Source organism: Typha latifolia, chromosome 2 (assembly GCF_019914945.1).
Source record: "Typha latifolia isolate L0001 chromosome 2, TyphaL0001v2, whole genome shotgun sequence".
In the NCBI taxonomy this organism is placed as follows: Eukaryota; Viridiplantae; Streptophyta; class Magnoliopsida; order Poales; family Typhaceae; genus Typha; species Typha latifolia.
In genome coordinates this window covers 2,081,880-2,096,966 of record NC_133087.1, presented here as the reverse complement: position 1 = coordinate 2,096,966, position 15,087 = coordinate 2,081,880, and the positions used below count along the sequence as shown (strand labels likewise).

At 38.4% G+C, this 15,087-nt stretch overlaps 3 protein-coding genes across 4 annotated transcripts; 2 read left to right on the top strand and 1 right to left on the bottom strand.

Moving 5' to 3' along the window:
* The first annotated feature begins 994 nt into the window (after nt 1–994).
* On the top strand, nt 995–3,521 carry LOC140782045 (myb-related protein 2-like). Its single transcript, XM_073128394.1, has 7 exons — nt 995–1,075; nt 1,183–1,394; nt 1,502–1,578; nt 1,659–1,716; nt 1,829–1,910; nt 1,984–2,053; nt 2,566–3,521. The coding sequence occupies exons 2-7, from the start codon at nt 1,190–1,192 to the stop codon at nt 3,292–3,294; spliced, it is 1,221 nt and encodes a 406-aa protein (XP_072984495.1). The 5' UTR covers nt 995–1,075; nt 1,183–1,189; the 3' UTR covers nt 3,295–3,521.
* A 954-nt stretch (nt 3,522–4,475) lies between these two features.
* LOC140782282 (uncharacterized) lies at nt 4,476–5,453 on the bottom strand. 2 transcript variants are annotated; one of them, XM_073128771.1, is made up of 3 exons: nt 5,285–5,453; nt 5,043–5,107; nt 4,476–4,823 (listed from the first exon to the last, which is right to left on the bottom strand). In XM_073128771.1, exons 1-3 carry the CDS (start codon nt 5,358–5,360, stop codon nt 4,692–4,694), a joined length of 273 nt encoding a protein of 90 aa, XP_072984872.1. In that variant the 5' UTR covers nt 5,361–5,453; the 3' UTR covers nt 4,476–4,691. The 2 variants fall into 2 exon arrangements, with proteins under 2 accessions (XP_072984872.1, XP_072984873.1); XM_073128772.1 differs by having other exon boundaries at nt 5,043–5,095; nt 5,285–5,446.
* A 4,902-nt stretch (nt 5,454–10,355) lies between these two features.
* Nucleotides 10,356–13,746, top strand: LOC140782916 (cyclic dof factor 2-like). Its single transcript, XM_073129796.1, has 2 exons — nt 10,356–10,570; nt 12,004–13,746. The coding sequence occupies exons 1-2, from the start codon at nt 10,406–10,408 to the stop codon at nt 13,363–13,365; spliced, it is 1,527 nt and encodes a 508-aa protein (XP_072985897.1). The 5' UTR covers nt 10,356–10,405; the 3' UTR covers nt 13,366–13,746.
* The last annotated feature ends 1,341 nt before the right edge of the window (nt 13,747–15,087 follow it).

Here is a 15,087-nt window from a genome sequence, read left to right as displayed (position 1 = left end):
TAAAATGCATATATACAAATGGATGCCAACATCTACCTACACAAAAAGTGAAGAGGAGAACAAGATTATATATATTCGGGTGATCAATACAGATGAACAACAAGTACTATGTATGAAAGAGAACAATATTCTTCAGTTTCCATATATTCTGGTGTCTTTTCCTAAAGTCCAAAGTACAGAAAATGGATGTGGACCGTCATCTTCATGCAACTGGATAGCCTCTGAGTTCCCTGTCACCTTTTCTTCTTGAAAGTTGAATAAGTACCAAACTTGACACAGGAGACAAAAGAGAATTGTATGCTTATTCCTCATACCATTCCTTGCTTTCATGGAGTCCAAAGAAAGCATCAATGCAGCATGAGTTCTTTCTCTCTTTTTTTAATCTAGGAAAGCTTTATCAGATTCTGCTTCTGGATGCGTCCAGTCAAATAGAATTTTCAGAACATTGTACTTCCATTGATCAGTATGAATATTCGCTAATTGAACTTCATCCACTGTACTGAAATCCGAACCAATACTACTGGCATCGAGTTATGATATCTCAGAACTTATTTGGTATCCTGAAGCATCAAAGACCCAATGACCAATCAAGCACATCAATTTCCTGAAGTCTAAGTGCCAGCATTAGTTCTAACAAATTCTTTAGAAGTCTAAGGCTTCAAAATTTCTCAAGACAATAGATGACAGACCTTCAGGTCATAAAGTTCTCCACATGATCAAGCAAAAGATTCTCATTACACCAAGTGCATTTAAAAAAGAAAATATTGATTACACTGTACTGCACTTTACATGCGGCAAGTGAAAGCATTATCACATAAAGATGCTAATTTGAATCGGAACGGAAGTGTTGCCCTCAAAATTCACAAGAAAAACAGGAAAAATGTTGCAAGATGGGGTCCACATGTACCAAAAGCAAGATAGACAATATCTTTTTTTAGTTGCTCTGAACATTGGTTCGCGTGTGAGCACTCCATTCCAATGATTCCAAGTTCTCTCTGCATTTTCCTTATAAGGGAGGCCTTTGCAGAAACACCATCAACGAGAAGCAAGTGAAGCAGCCGAAGCACAAAAGAACGTAAGATCTTATCAGAAGTCTTAGATTTCTTGTCAGACATGAAGTCCTTTATTCACCTCTATCATCATAGCTCTTTCAACTGATCTTAACTTGGTGTCCTTCCGCAGACAAACGATGTATTATCATCATCAAGCCCATAGCAACCTTCCTTCTTCCAAGTCAACCTTCTCTTCAGAGAGGTGTTTATTCTTGCAAGGAGGACATGATTCAGGAGAGACAGGACTAGTTCTGTCAACTGATGCTAAGCCTCGACTAAAATGGACAGCCGAACTCCATGAACATTTTGTGGAGGCAGTAAATCAACTCGGTGGAGCAGATAGTGAGTATAAAAAGAAAGCAAGGCAAAAGGATGTGAAACAATCCTTGTCAATTCCTAGGATCAGATGCATCTTAACACATTGGCTAACATGAGACGTCTTCTTGCAGAGGCCACTCCCAAGACAGTCATGAGGCTCATGGGTATTCCAGGGCTAACTTTGTATCACCTCAAAAGCCATCTTCAGGTATTAATGGACTGCATCATTCTTTCTTAATGTATGGCTGTATGCAAGCTAGAAACTAAGTTGGTCTTTCTGATGTCTAGAAGTACAGACTTAGTAAGAATCTTCAGGCCCAAGCAAATACTGGAACAGAAAAAAATGGTAAGAGAGTAGTATCTTAATGTTCATCTTAGATTACAGAGAAGTATAAAGAAAAAGAAAAGGAAAAAAAATTGACGTGAAACTGAAAACATATGTCATGTGCTAGTTGTAGGTTTGCCCATTGCAACAGACAGCCAATCTGAAGGAAATGGATTACTGACAAGCCATTCAAACATCGGGCCACTGACAAACAAGTAAGAGTCAACAATTTGCCATAAGATTCTGCAATCGTCCAAAATATTTCAACTAATTGCATGCTCATTTCAGAAGTATGCAGATAACTGAAGCACTTCAAATGCAAATTGAAGTGCAGAAGAAGCTACATGAACAACTTGAGGTAAGGAACTAAGGACTAGAAATATTGGTTTATACTATTAAAGAAAATCTGTGGTTTGATTTCTCTTGAAATTGTACATCCTTCAAAAGAATTTTAAAGTACAAAAATTTTGGAAACTCGACAAAAAGCTTCTTGTGAATTAATAGGCTGGATTTGAATAACAAATATATACATGGAAATATGTAACTTTCTTAAGAAGAATCATTCAGACATTACGAACTACATAGAATAATTGTTTCTATAATGATCAGCAAACTACTAAAGACAGTGAATCAACTAGTTGCAGAATTCAATTACTTGAAAATCTGATTCAAAGCTACACTGTTTAAAGACAGTGAATCACCTGTATTGAACCTTGAAGATTACAGAACTCGATAATTTCAGTATTAAATACTCTGACAGAACTCGATAATTTCAGTTACTATACTCTTACTTCATGGCATGATATTCATATAAGAATCATAAGATGATTAATGTTTCTCAACGAATATTCTTTTGGTGCACTGAAACAGGTGCAAAGACACTTGCAACTCTGGATGGAAGCACAAGGAAAGTACTTGCAATCAGTGCTGGAGAAGGCAGAAGTGACTCTGGGAAAGCAGAACTTGAGCTCTGCTGGGCTAGAAGCTGCAAAATTGCAACTCTCAGAGTTCGTATCAAAAGTTGCAGGTGAATGTCTTTATACTGTCTTTCCAGGCTTCAAGGATATTCCTGGCCTACATACCTTGCAAGCACATATACCACAGACCGCTGATGGTTCACCGGGTAGCTGCTTGACATCATGTGAAGGATCACAAAAAGACCAAGAAGTACATAACCTCAGTATAGGATTGACCTCTTATCAGGACAAATCAACATGCTGCAACGATAATATTGGAAAGGATACCAGGGTGGAGAAAGAATCTGCATGGTCTGAAGATTTCAATAAGCATCAGAATTTTTCTTCGTCCAATATAAGAGATCAAGGCATGACAGAATACCCAGTCCATGGCAACTCTGGTACACTATTTAGCAGCCTTAATACTCAGAGAAAGAATCAAGATACAGGTATTGCTTCTCAGGTGCAACAAAATGAAATATATGAGAATTTGTTTCTTGATCAACTAAACAGCAAGAGAGCTGCAAAAGAATCAGATTGTTCTGGGTTGCCAAGTCTGAAAAGACAACTGGACCTAAATGATGAGAATGATGGTGCTCACAAGTGCAAAAAATTTGACTTGAATTGCTTCAGCTGGACCTAAGAAATGTTAAACATAACCTCATGGTAGGGAGCTGGAGCAAAGTAGATTCGGCTTTCGGAGGCTCAGAGAAACTAAATATATCTGTATGGTGAGTTTCATCAGTTCAAAAATCGATCTCTTAGATGACTTCCTAAGTTGACTTATTATTTTTTGTTGTACAGTGTAGATCATATTCATAGGGATATCACTCTTAGATATTAAATTAGTATACTCTTGTTACATGTAAATCACGGTTTTTGGAATTTTTTAGCATTCTTAACATACTAGCATCCAAATAAGATGCCTAAGAACAAACATAATCCATACCAAATATTCATATTTCAATCAGATCATCCATGTCCAATCTGAGTGTGGTTAACTAGTGAAATTACTCGCATTGGAGTAATTAATTTCATATTCTTTCAAACTGCAAACAGGATACTCCACATGCAGCCTTAATGATCTTAGTGTCTCTCTCATCTGCTTCCTATGATCTATATCCTAATAAGGGTTGATATACTAATCCATCCAGTTGCAGCTGAAGCATAGGAGGATCAATCTCACCCCATAATTAGCAAAATTCATTCAAATAAGCATGAAATTCTCCACACCTTAGTATTGTTCTATGTAATTCCAGTAATCTAAGGGAATACAAAATAAAATGCTAAAATATACAAGATGTCCATATTCACTACGCCCAAGAAAAAAGACAGCCAACTTCATCACAAAGAAAGAAATTTCGACGCAACTATACACGCAAACATGCCGAAGAAAGCATATAACGCCGAACAAAGTCAAAAGGATCCACTCACTCTTTCGAGAATAAATAGACAAAGAAGCAGCAGCACTAGGAGGTCTAAGATCTTCGCCTTCCCTCCCGTCCTGGTACAAAATTATTCACAAAAAGATAGAAAAGCAATCGAAATCAAACCAAAGTACCGCTTTATAAATTATAATCGAGAGAAGTGCTTCTCGGGTTTCGGGTAATTTTGGTCAAACACTTGGATTAGAAAACGGGCTTAATCGGGTCTGGGTCCGGATCCGGGGTCGGATCCGAATGAAGGTATGCGGCTGGTCTGGTCTAATCCGCTTAATTAATTTTAGACGGTTTCTTAAACATGTTGTATGGGTAGATAAACTAATTATGTGGGGTGGGTTTGATGGGGATCAGATAAACAATAAATGAGGCAGAGCACAGCCACTTAACTCCAATTAGCACATTAATATAGAGATTAACAAGTTAATACATCAGTTAATCACGCAACCTCCTACATAAAATGACAACCAAAAGCTACCTATATAGATTCCCTGATAAGATCTATCGCTATAAGTAATCTCTGCTGCTCTCTCTCTCTCTCTCTCTCTCTCTCTCTCTCACACACACACACACACACATGTAGCTTGTCTATGTTCATGACTCATGGCCTCCCAGGATTCCTAGGATCATGGCGGTTGTTGGCTCCTGAACCTGGGTAGTCGTTAATGCTTTCAAAATCCATTCTCCCATTCACAAACGCCTCCTCTTCCATTGCCATATCTTTGGTGATCATCTGCATCAGGAAACCATTACCAAGAACACATAGAGCATGCTAAGTTTCAATAGTAACTTCTTGGAAGTTATAAAAAGGAACTTGAACAAGGAACAAGCCTGCAAGATGCTGCAAGTAATAAGGCTCTAAGCTTGTAAAACGGACAGTCTTTTCCTAATGTTCAGAAATGGAAAACATAGTTATTGTTTAAAATCAGTACTAGAGAGAGTGAGAGAGAACCTTGTCTGAAACCTCTCCTACTGCTGCTCTTTGTTTCAGTGATTCAGAACTTCCTGAAAGAAGAACTAAAAATCAAGAACCAGACTATAAATTGATCGGTTTCAAAGATAGAAATCTTCAAGCATAGAAGGAAAAAAAAGAAAGGGATAAAAAAGTCATGATTGCTTCTACACTCATTGATTAGGAGTAACATAAGATCTCATGAACGACAATACTAGAGGATTTATATAATGGCACAATACCTAGAGGAAGAAGGCATGACAAGAGCAATAGCAATGTCAAGAGGTGAATCACAGGCTTCCTCTTCTGATCCATCATGTGGAATAAACTTCCTGCCTAGCTACTGTACCTTGATCCAGACTAATATTATAAATTCAACCTTGGCTTCTTATGTCTTGTGTGGGCTGATGGTGGGTGGGGGTTTATATAGTGCCAAAGGACAAAGTTTCACATCTTGTAGTCAACTTCCACATTATTCTTTTTTTATCAAGCAAGTATTCATTTATCCTTCCCAACTTTTCTTGACAACTTTCTCCCAAGACTTCCCTTCATTTGTCTGGAGAGTGATGCTAAACTCCCATGACATGTACATGAAACAAAATTTAGTACATGGGTCACTCTCTTGAACACTGCTATTGTCATACCCTCTGTAGTTGTTCTTTTGAGTTAGGTACCTTACCTGGCCTTTTGCTAGTATTCGGTGCAGTGGATATGGATGAGATAGCTAAAAATGTAGAAATTATATCATTGGTAGTTTATAGCTATCATGTTCCTTGGATACTGAAGGCATTAAAGGCTCCTAAGGAGTTCTCTCTGTAAGAATATGATGTATAACCTCCAAATAATCTAATCAAAACCGCATCATTTGGCTACATCTCAAGTACCTACTGTGCCATTTTGGTCCAGCAATAAGTACTTCTTAAATTCGTGCATCTAAATCTACAACCCAAGGACCAGCTATATTAATGTGGTCCTTTAAGCAATTCAAATCTACAAAACTTCACATACAGATGTATTGTATACGTTACATATACATACAGATGTATTGTATTCATTCTGGCATGAGAATAATATTTTTGATATAATCACGTGCAAAGCAAGCAAATAGAACTGTTGCATACTCACTCATGCAAACATAGATATATTTTTCTGCACACGTACAAGCATTTGTGCTTGTGGATGTTATTGTGCACATAGCTAGTTGATCATCATGCTAGATGTCTCCAAAAGTCATCCTTTTTTTGTGTATTCTTATACCCATGCGTGCCAAAGGTTTGACATCACAGTTCATGGCTGAATAGTGAAGCCATAAGGAGAAATGAAAGCAAGCAAATGGGAGCAATTGATGGAGAGTTAGGCCCACCACAAACAAGTGGTGTTCTCCAGCATAAAGAGGCAAAGCAGAGCACTAATAGTGGCTGTTCTTATAGAAGATCCAAGGATAACTGTGACAGGGGGGGGAATTAGGTCACTTCGCAACTTTTGTAATAGTTTGATAAAGTTTTGCACTCTTCCCCATCAATTTTGTTTTCATGCAATGCTTGAAGAACTCAAAGTCCTGACTGTAAATTTCTAAAATAAGGTGAAAGCTTTAGATTCTGCAGAGGACTCAAGAGCTTCACATGGATGCATATGGGAGGAGTTTATCTTTAGCCAATTAAGAGCACTTGAGACCAACCCACCTTCCAAAGAGACTTGTTTGCACTAGTGGGGTGTTTGGAAACGAAGGCCACTCCTGTCTGCATCCATCTCATTCACATTTACACAGTGTAAAAAATTTAGTGGTCCAACTGACATTTTATTGCAATGGTTTCTTTACCAACTTCTTGGTAGAGTTCTGCATGCTTGTGATTCCAAATGCTTCACACATAACTATAGCAATTATTTTTCACATCTAAGTGAAGCAGATTAGATTGGTACAACCACTGGGGAGAGTCAGAGAGTAGAATGCAGTGGATGAACCAAAAAGTGGCTTCTAGAGTCAAAACTCAAGGAAAGTGGGAAAGCCAACCCAAAGCTTTAGTGGGGTATCTTGCGGCTGTTTATATTCTTTATGCAGATCTCTACTTACCAATAGCAATGCATAGCATGTCAATCCTCTTTCTGACGCCTAAACTGCTATCAATCATAGAGTCAAAGCATGCCATGAGCTATCAAATAGTTGTTGCTGAAGGGACCAGCTCATGAGTAGTAGTGTTAGGCCAAGAAGAAGACTCGTCTTTCTCTCCTCTGTTCAATACTAAAGAGGAGAGAGAGATAGGGAGAGAATGCAATAGTTATGGGGGTAAAAAGATTAAAGTTTCCTGACCAATAAGTTCATTACGAGCTTTCCCTGTATATCAAAAGGTGCCGGCAAGAGTCACAGGAATGAATTTGTTGCCATTTCCTTCTTCATAGATCCAAGCAAGTATCGTCTGCCTAGAAAGATTTAAACCAAAATTGATGCCTAATTGAGATTCAAGACAGTCCCAGATACTGGAGGCATAAGAGCATTCGAAAAATAAGCGGTTAATCTACTCCTTTTCAAGAGAGCAAATATGTCAAAGGGTAAAGAGACCAAGAGTAATTATGTACAATTAAATTAATCAACAATAGGAAGCCTCTTCCAAAGAAGCTTCCAACTAAAGCTTTTGTCTCTGGGAGCACTTTGGATTTTCTCTGATAAACACTAGAAAGTCTTAAAAAAAAAAATAATAAACATCACAAAGAGGGTAAAAGATGAGAATGGACTTTATTAGTGCTAAACAAACATCGGCCCAAACTGTATTAGTTCCACAACAGCATACTACCTATCATTTATTTTCTAGGGATAATAAAAACTATCCTATTTTATTTATTTTATTATCATCCACACTCTACTGATTACCATTCGATCCTTGTATTTTATTTTCAATGCCTCAGAAACACTTCATCGTTAGTTTTCTTAAAATAACTATAGAGTATAGATACAAAATAATAATATTTTAAATTTTTATTTCTTAAAGTAATAAAATATTTTTCTATTTTGTTAATTGTTGTTAAGATAAAATTAACTGGGGTTGTGTTTTGATGCATTACAAGCGAAATATTGTGGCTTTGTGCATTTGGGCCAACATCCAATTAAGGCAGGCCCGAGTTTCCGGTACTAATGGGCCTAGAAGTGGGCCGTTGAGTAGAGAAATATTTAAAATAGCACCCTATTTTTAGTGATTTTACAATCCAACTCTTTATTTTTTATATCTACTTAAACTATACACAGAAGAATTAGAAACCAATGATCAATTGCCACCTACAGAGAAGTACCGAATCTACTTTGTGTTGCCATTTTCTTTTCCTCTCTTCCTTTTTCTATCGTTGTCCTTCGTTTCCTACACAAAAAGAAGCCACTTTACAAAAAGGACCAAATAGATCCACATGAACAATGAATGTTTGGTCTGGCATTTTAACTAATTGGACCTTTTCTTATCGCCAAAGTTCTGAGTGTCCCCCTTAGCTTTTCTCCTTCTCGTTTTGCTTTTAAAAAGGCCAAAGAAATTTTGCTAAAGAAAAGGTTGAGCAACTCTGTTTTTAACTTTCCTCTACCAACCTACTTATTATTAGTGTCTAAAATCCAAGGTGCATCAAAGCTTAGATTGATGCCTTCTCCCATTTGATGTCAACTGAAAGGTAGCAACAAAATTAAATGCAAAAAGTTGAAACATGCGCACACACACACACACACACACACAAAAGAGAGAGAAAAAGAAAAAGAAAAAGAAAACATGTGGCTCCCCATATGCCCACTCTTGTGGATATTACCTTTGCCTTTCTATGCATGGCCCCATTCACATGAAAAGGTAGGAAATTTAGAAGCCTGAGGAGGAGAATTCTCCAACTCTCTCAGTCCTAGCTTGCCTCCTCTGAAACCATTCATTCCTTAGAGATTTTTTTTTTTTTTTTTTTTTTTCCTTTCTATCTCTTGTTCTATTAACTCGTCCTGACCATAGCTACGAAGGTGCAGATTTTACGTGGATTTTTTTTAGTCGATGTGGGCTTGTGCGGTTGATTGAACTCGAAAACGAGATATTTTGAGTGTTATAAGACAATTTAATTCTCTATTAGGGAGGGGAGGGAGAAATTTTTGATTGTGAGACACGAGAAGCAAGTTGTGGAGCTAATATCATTTGGACGTCATATTAATAAAGCTTAATTATGATTAATTCATAATATAAGAGAGAATGAAAAAAAAAAAAAGAGTAGTAAAATTAAGAGTAAACGGAAAAGGATGAAGTTGATAAGGTGACGACGTTGCCAAATGGACGGATGGGATTACCGTAGTGGAGCGGGTCCCAGCAGCAGCGACACGTGAGTGCGGGACACGAGTCGCGTTCCTGGCGGGGCGTTGGGTGGGGTCCGCGGCGGATGGTGAGAAAAAGCCGACGGCTGCGGTGGCGTGAGGGGGGCTTTTCGGATCGCCTTCTCTCGCGACCTTTTTGGCTGGGCCCCGCGGCTTCGCGGATTTAACAAAAGGGTGACGTGGACGCGAGGCGGGGGGCGGGGCTGACCGGTTATTGCCGGTGAGGACTGAGGTGGAGGGCCGTTCTTGTGAGCTCCTCGGATCTGCTCCTTTCCGCCCTTCCCGCTGTTCCCAGTTTGATCATCCACGTGGCGATTCATTCGTCAAAAATTAACGAGGTAATTGCTTTTTATTGAGTGCTAACAGTGACTAAAATATTTTTGACCGTATAGTAGAAATAGGGAATTTTCAAATAACACCATATAACTTCTTCTTCTTCTTCTATTTTTCATTTTAACAGTCCGTCCAATTTGTTAACCGATCCTCCTGTTTATTCCTATATTTTTTTTATATTTAATTTCTATTATTATTATTTTGACTAATGATGATTAATTTTGATCTACGATTTATAAAACTCCACTGAATAAATTATCAAAACTCTCTCCATAATCTTATTTATGTTGGTTATAAGCTATTAAATAAAATGGAGAGAAATAAATAAGTAATTTAGATATTATAAAAATTATTTATAGTATTCTATTAGATAAAAAGAATATAAGGAAAAAGAAATTGCCGGGTTATAAAATAATAAAAAACAAAGTATTAACGATGACAAAAAAGGAGTGCGGTATCTAAAGTTTTCCTTAAAAAATAATAATGAATTAAATAAATAGTCAAAAAAAAAAAAAAGGTTGCCTCAGCTTTTGGCCCGTATCCCCAGCCAACAGAACTCGTGGAGTACAATAGCTCTTTTAGCTGACTCGGATGCCAGCTCTAATCCCAGTCACTCTTACCGGCAACTTCGGTTATATATTTCTCTTTTTTCTCTTCACCTTTTTCCCTCTCTCACTCTCTCTCTCTCTATCTCCCCGAGGCGAAAGCGGAGGCCATGCGATACGATCACCACCGGTTTTTGGAAAAGAAATCGGACGGCGGAGAGATGGCTGATCTGAAGGACCCAGCGATCAAGCTCTTTGGGCAGACCATATCGTTTCCCGAGACGGAGGACGGCTCCGCTCCAGCTCCCCCGCCGGAGCCGGCGGAAGTAGAGAAGGTGAGAGAAAGCTCCTCTTCCTCCTGTTGTTATTAGGTTTTGGTTTGAATCGAAGAGTTTATGAGAAAGTTTGGTTCTTTTTCTACTTTTCTTTTATGGATAATTGGTAGATGGGATCTGTGCTGTGTTATTTGTAGTTTAATGTGGTTTCGTCGGACTTCTGCTGATTGTTTATTTGTGCTTTGAGTTTATTTTTGATATTAGGGAACATCGAGAGATAAAGTGGTTAGTTCTTGATAGTTTTTAGCTAGTTTTTTCATAGTTTTTATTTCTCATTTTCTTGTGGTGGCAAAGTAATTGTTGAATCCTTACTATTTTGATGCTTTTCGAAGCATCGATATGGAAATTTCCTTCCTTTTATTATTATTTTTCTTTCCTATTCTAATGTCTCTGCAGTTCTATTGATGGCGTTTAGGTCAGAAGGTTGAAGGTTTTTGAAGTTCTTTAGTTTTTATCATCTTTAGGATCGTAAAAGCCCTAAACCGTAATCATTAACAGTTCGGTTAATTGCTGTGTAGATTTCCAAATCTGAGATGGAATAGGATGGCCTGGTGATATTTAACGTGTTCGCTATCTTGCCTGCAAGGCCTGGAAAGCGTTTATCACTTGTGATGATTTCTCTGAGTGTATAGTGTGCAATAAATAAATAAATAAATAAATAAGAATTATGGGTATCAAAAAATTTGTCAGGAAAGAGTTATAGTGGGATTATCTTGGAGAAAGTGATTCCCAAGTTGCAAGTAGGGTAACTCCAAGTTCGTTGCGACAGGGGTTTTTGTGCAGGATTAGATTGTGGATTTTGAACCAGTTCGATACTATGTAAGCCAAGGCATGGATCTCACAACTCCAAATTCCAAGACATCAGGCATCCGGGAAGTGGAGATTTTGACTCCATGCTTGGGACAAGTAGTGTGGTAGATCTAAACGGTTAATGCATTAATTATTTTTGGACTGAAGAATCTCCTGTTTTTCCTGAAATATTCATCATTTGATGTCCTTTTGTATCCTGAGTTGTTGCAAACGTCACCTGCTTGTTTCCTGCTAGAAAGGTTTTTATATGTGCAAGGAAGGGAAAGGATCAAACACGCCCTTAGAATTGGCTAGTTATCGACAAAGGTCATTTACCTTCTTAACTCACTGTTAATGAGGTATTCCAGCAAACTTGTGGTCTCATAAGCAAAAAAAGTGAAAGGAGAGGATGTTACCAGAAACTTAATATGCATCTTCTAGGAAGTTGTGGCATTTAATTAGGTGATATAAACTACTGGCAATGCATGAGCCTCTTTGCCGAAAGCAGGCAGCTTATACAGTTGAATTGTCCTGCAAATTTTGAGCCTACAAATTTAGAGTCAACTAGGGCACATGCTTTTGGTGCATAAGATGCAATGTCTTTGCCTGATGTACCCATATTCTAACCTAGTGTATCAATGCAGATTATGTCCACAGAAACAGAAGATACAAAACTTAATGATGTGAATCCAGATGCACAACAAGTTGACCATACAGGAACTAATAGTTCTTCTTCTATGGACATTGGCAACGAGGATGACTGCCAAACAAGCACCCAGGATGAGAAAGCAGAATCAGTTTCAAAGGCCGAGCAAGTTAATGCTGAAGGTGGTAGATCAGGCCCAGAGAAGGTCCTTAAAAGGCCAGATAAGGTTCTGCCATGTCCTCGCTGCAACAGTATGGATACCAAGTTCTGTTATTACAACAACTATAATGTTAACCAACCCAGGCACTTTTGCAAGAATTGCCAGAGATATTGGACTGCAGGGGGTACTATGAGGAATGTGCCTGTGGGTGCTGGTAGGCGTAAAAACAAGCACTCCACCTCACAATACCGCCACATAGTGATGTCATCTGATGGTCTAGCAGCTGGTCAAGCAGATATTCCTAGTTTGATGCATCATCAGGCTCTTCCTTGTGGGCCTTCTGTCCCTGTGAGGGCTACGCAAGGAAATGGAACTGTCCTAAAATTTGGAGTTGAAGCGCCACTTTGTGAGTCTGTTGACTCTGTGCTCAATATGGGAGAACAGAACAAGAGTACTGATTTTGGCTCGACGACATTTGGTGAAAACAAGGAAGAGCATTCTTGTGTATCTTCTGTGACGGCTTCCAATTGTGCAGATAAAAGACTACCTGAAAATGCAGTTCACAACTTACAGAATGGCTTGCAAGGATACTGTAATGGACTTACACCTCCTCCTCATCTGCAATACTATCCTAGAGCTCCTTTGATGTACCCCTGGAGTCCAGGATGGAACAACATTTCTGGCATGGAAGCAGGGAGGTGCTCATCTGAGCTTGCTCATGGGTCAGAAAATGGCAGTCCTAGTACGATTTTATGGACTCCTCCACAGGTGATGGCAGTCCCTGGTATCTGTGCACCCAGTACTCCTTTTCCTTTTGTTCCTGCTTCCTTTTGGGGCTGCATGTCCACCTGGCCTAACAGAGTGTGGAATGTACCATGGATACCGTCTTCATCAACTAGCAACCATTTGAGCAATGGCTCTCCGAATTTGGGAAAGCATTCAAGAGATTCCAGTTTGCAGGTCGACAAAAATATGGAAAAATCTTTATGGGTTCCTAAAACCCTTAGAATTGATGACCCAGATGAGGCTGCAAAGAGTTCGATTTGGGCTACTCTTGGCATTAAACCTGATGAAAAGTCTGTCTTTAAGCCTTTCCAGTCTAAAGCTGAAAACAAAGGTAAGACATCAGATGCTGCTCAGGTCTTGCATGTGAATCCAGCAGCATTATCCCGCTCTCGGTCATTTCAGGAGAGCACATAAGCAGGTGTAGGTCATGCTGGCAGACTTCGTTATATCTTGCACTATAGGTGCCAAATGGATAAGGATTTAGGAGCCACTTGTTGTTCCAACATGGTGGCACTTCCATATGCACCTTTTAGCAGCACAGCTGAACATAGAACTTGCTCATGCCTTGTTAGAATCTGCTGGGGCGAATCACCAGGCTTGTTTAAATTTCTTTGATTGTTTAGGAATTGTTGTTGTAAATAGTAGAGAAAGTATGTCTATAGCTTTTATTGTTTTACATTAGCAGATCTTTCCAGTCCTGTCTCTATAGGGGATCAAAGAGAAAGCATGTAGTCAGTAGGTATAGTATGGACACTTGAATGCTGGAAAAATAAAGGCCTTAATGTCTAAACTTTATTCCTGATGAGATAAAACAAATAGTTGATCTAGTTCTATTAAATTTTTCTGTTGCTTTTGAGGAGGATGACTCCTTTGTAATTTGTAGGAAGTTTTAACTTGAATTTCTAGTTAATATTGGTGAACCTAATTTCAGAAATTACTTCTCATCCTCTTCTGCAATCATGGCTGTTCCAAGCTAAAGTCCATCTGAAGTTAGAAAAGCGGCTGCGCTTCTCATCGGAATAAGATAGGGTTTTGTGCATATTGAAGTAGAATGTGGATTTCATGGTCACCACTTTGTGAAGAAAAGCTAGTTACCTGCATAAAATTGTCTACTAAAGGATGGTAAAGTTATAGTTACGGAACAACTAGATTGTGTTAGGTTTACCTAGTGACCTGCATACAATTGTCTTTAATTAGTCAGATTCGGATGAATATTCTGAAATCTAAATGCATCTCCTTCTGCAGCTGTCATGACATTTGTGGTCCTATTGTGGACTTAAAGGCTATTGATGATTCTGACCTATTTATTTCCTGGGTTGAGTAAGAAAAAGTGTTTGCTGGATATGACAAAATCTTATCCTAGTATGTGTTGCCCTGATTTAGGATCTGGTCCCAAATTACCCATCGTAAAGGTCTAGAAAAATTACAGAGTTCTACCTATTCACAATATTAGTCTCCTTGTTGCCATCTTCATCAAATTATTTTTGGAAGCAATGGTGCTTTAGTTACTGTGTTAACTTCAGTCTTGCTCCTTTCCCTTTAAAATTCAGACCCACATTTCTGCCTTTGGCCTTCTTTTATAGGGGGTAAGTAACCAAGTAAATTTGAGTTATTTTCTTTTACTGTACTAGCAAAAATTGTTATTCTTATGGACTGTCATCTTGTGATATCTCTTATTTCTTCATTCTCGTAGGCTATGCCAAACTGTTTTCTCTTTTTCTTGGAAAAAAAGACTTTATTTTTCTTGGATGGGCTCAGGGAAGTATATTTTGCTTGCATGCTTTGAAGCCATATGGAATTGAATGGATCCCAGTGATGCAACTACAAGCCCTTTGTATTGGCACATAATCTACTTACTTTCTCTTTGCTCTTTGCTCTTTGCTCTTTGCTCTTTGCTCTCTCTATCTGCATCATAAGTTGCTCATGTGGAAGGAAAAGGACCTTCCTTAATGCCAACTCTGCCATCTCTTCTATTAACAGAATTCCTTATTCGAATGCCTGAAACTTCACACATGCATTTGTCCTTCCTCTGTTCATCATACGGATCAGTTCTCTTGAATATACCTGTCATACAAAATGATCCTGACTTCTTTTTTTCAAATTTTATTTCCCTAATCTTTTTAAGAAAAAGATACT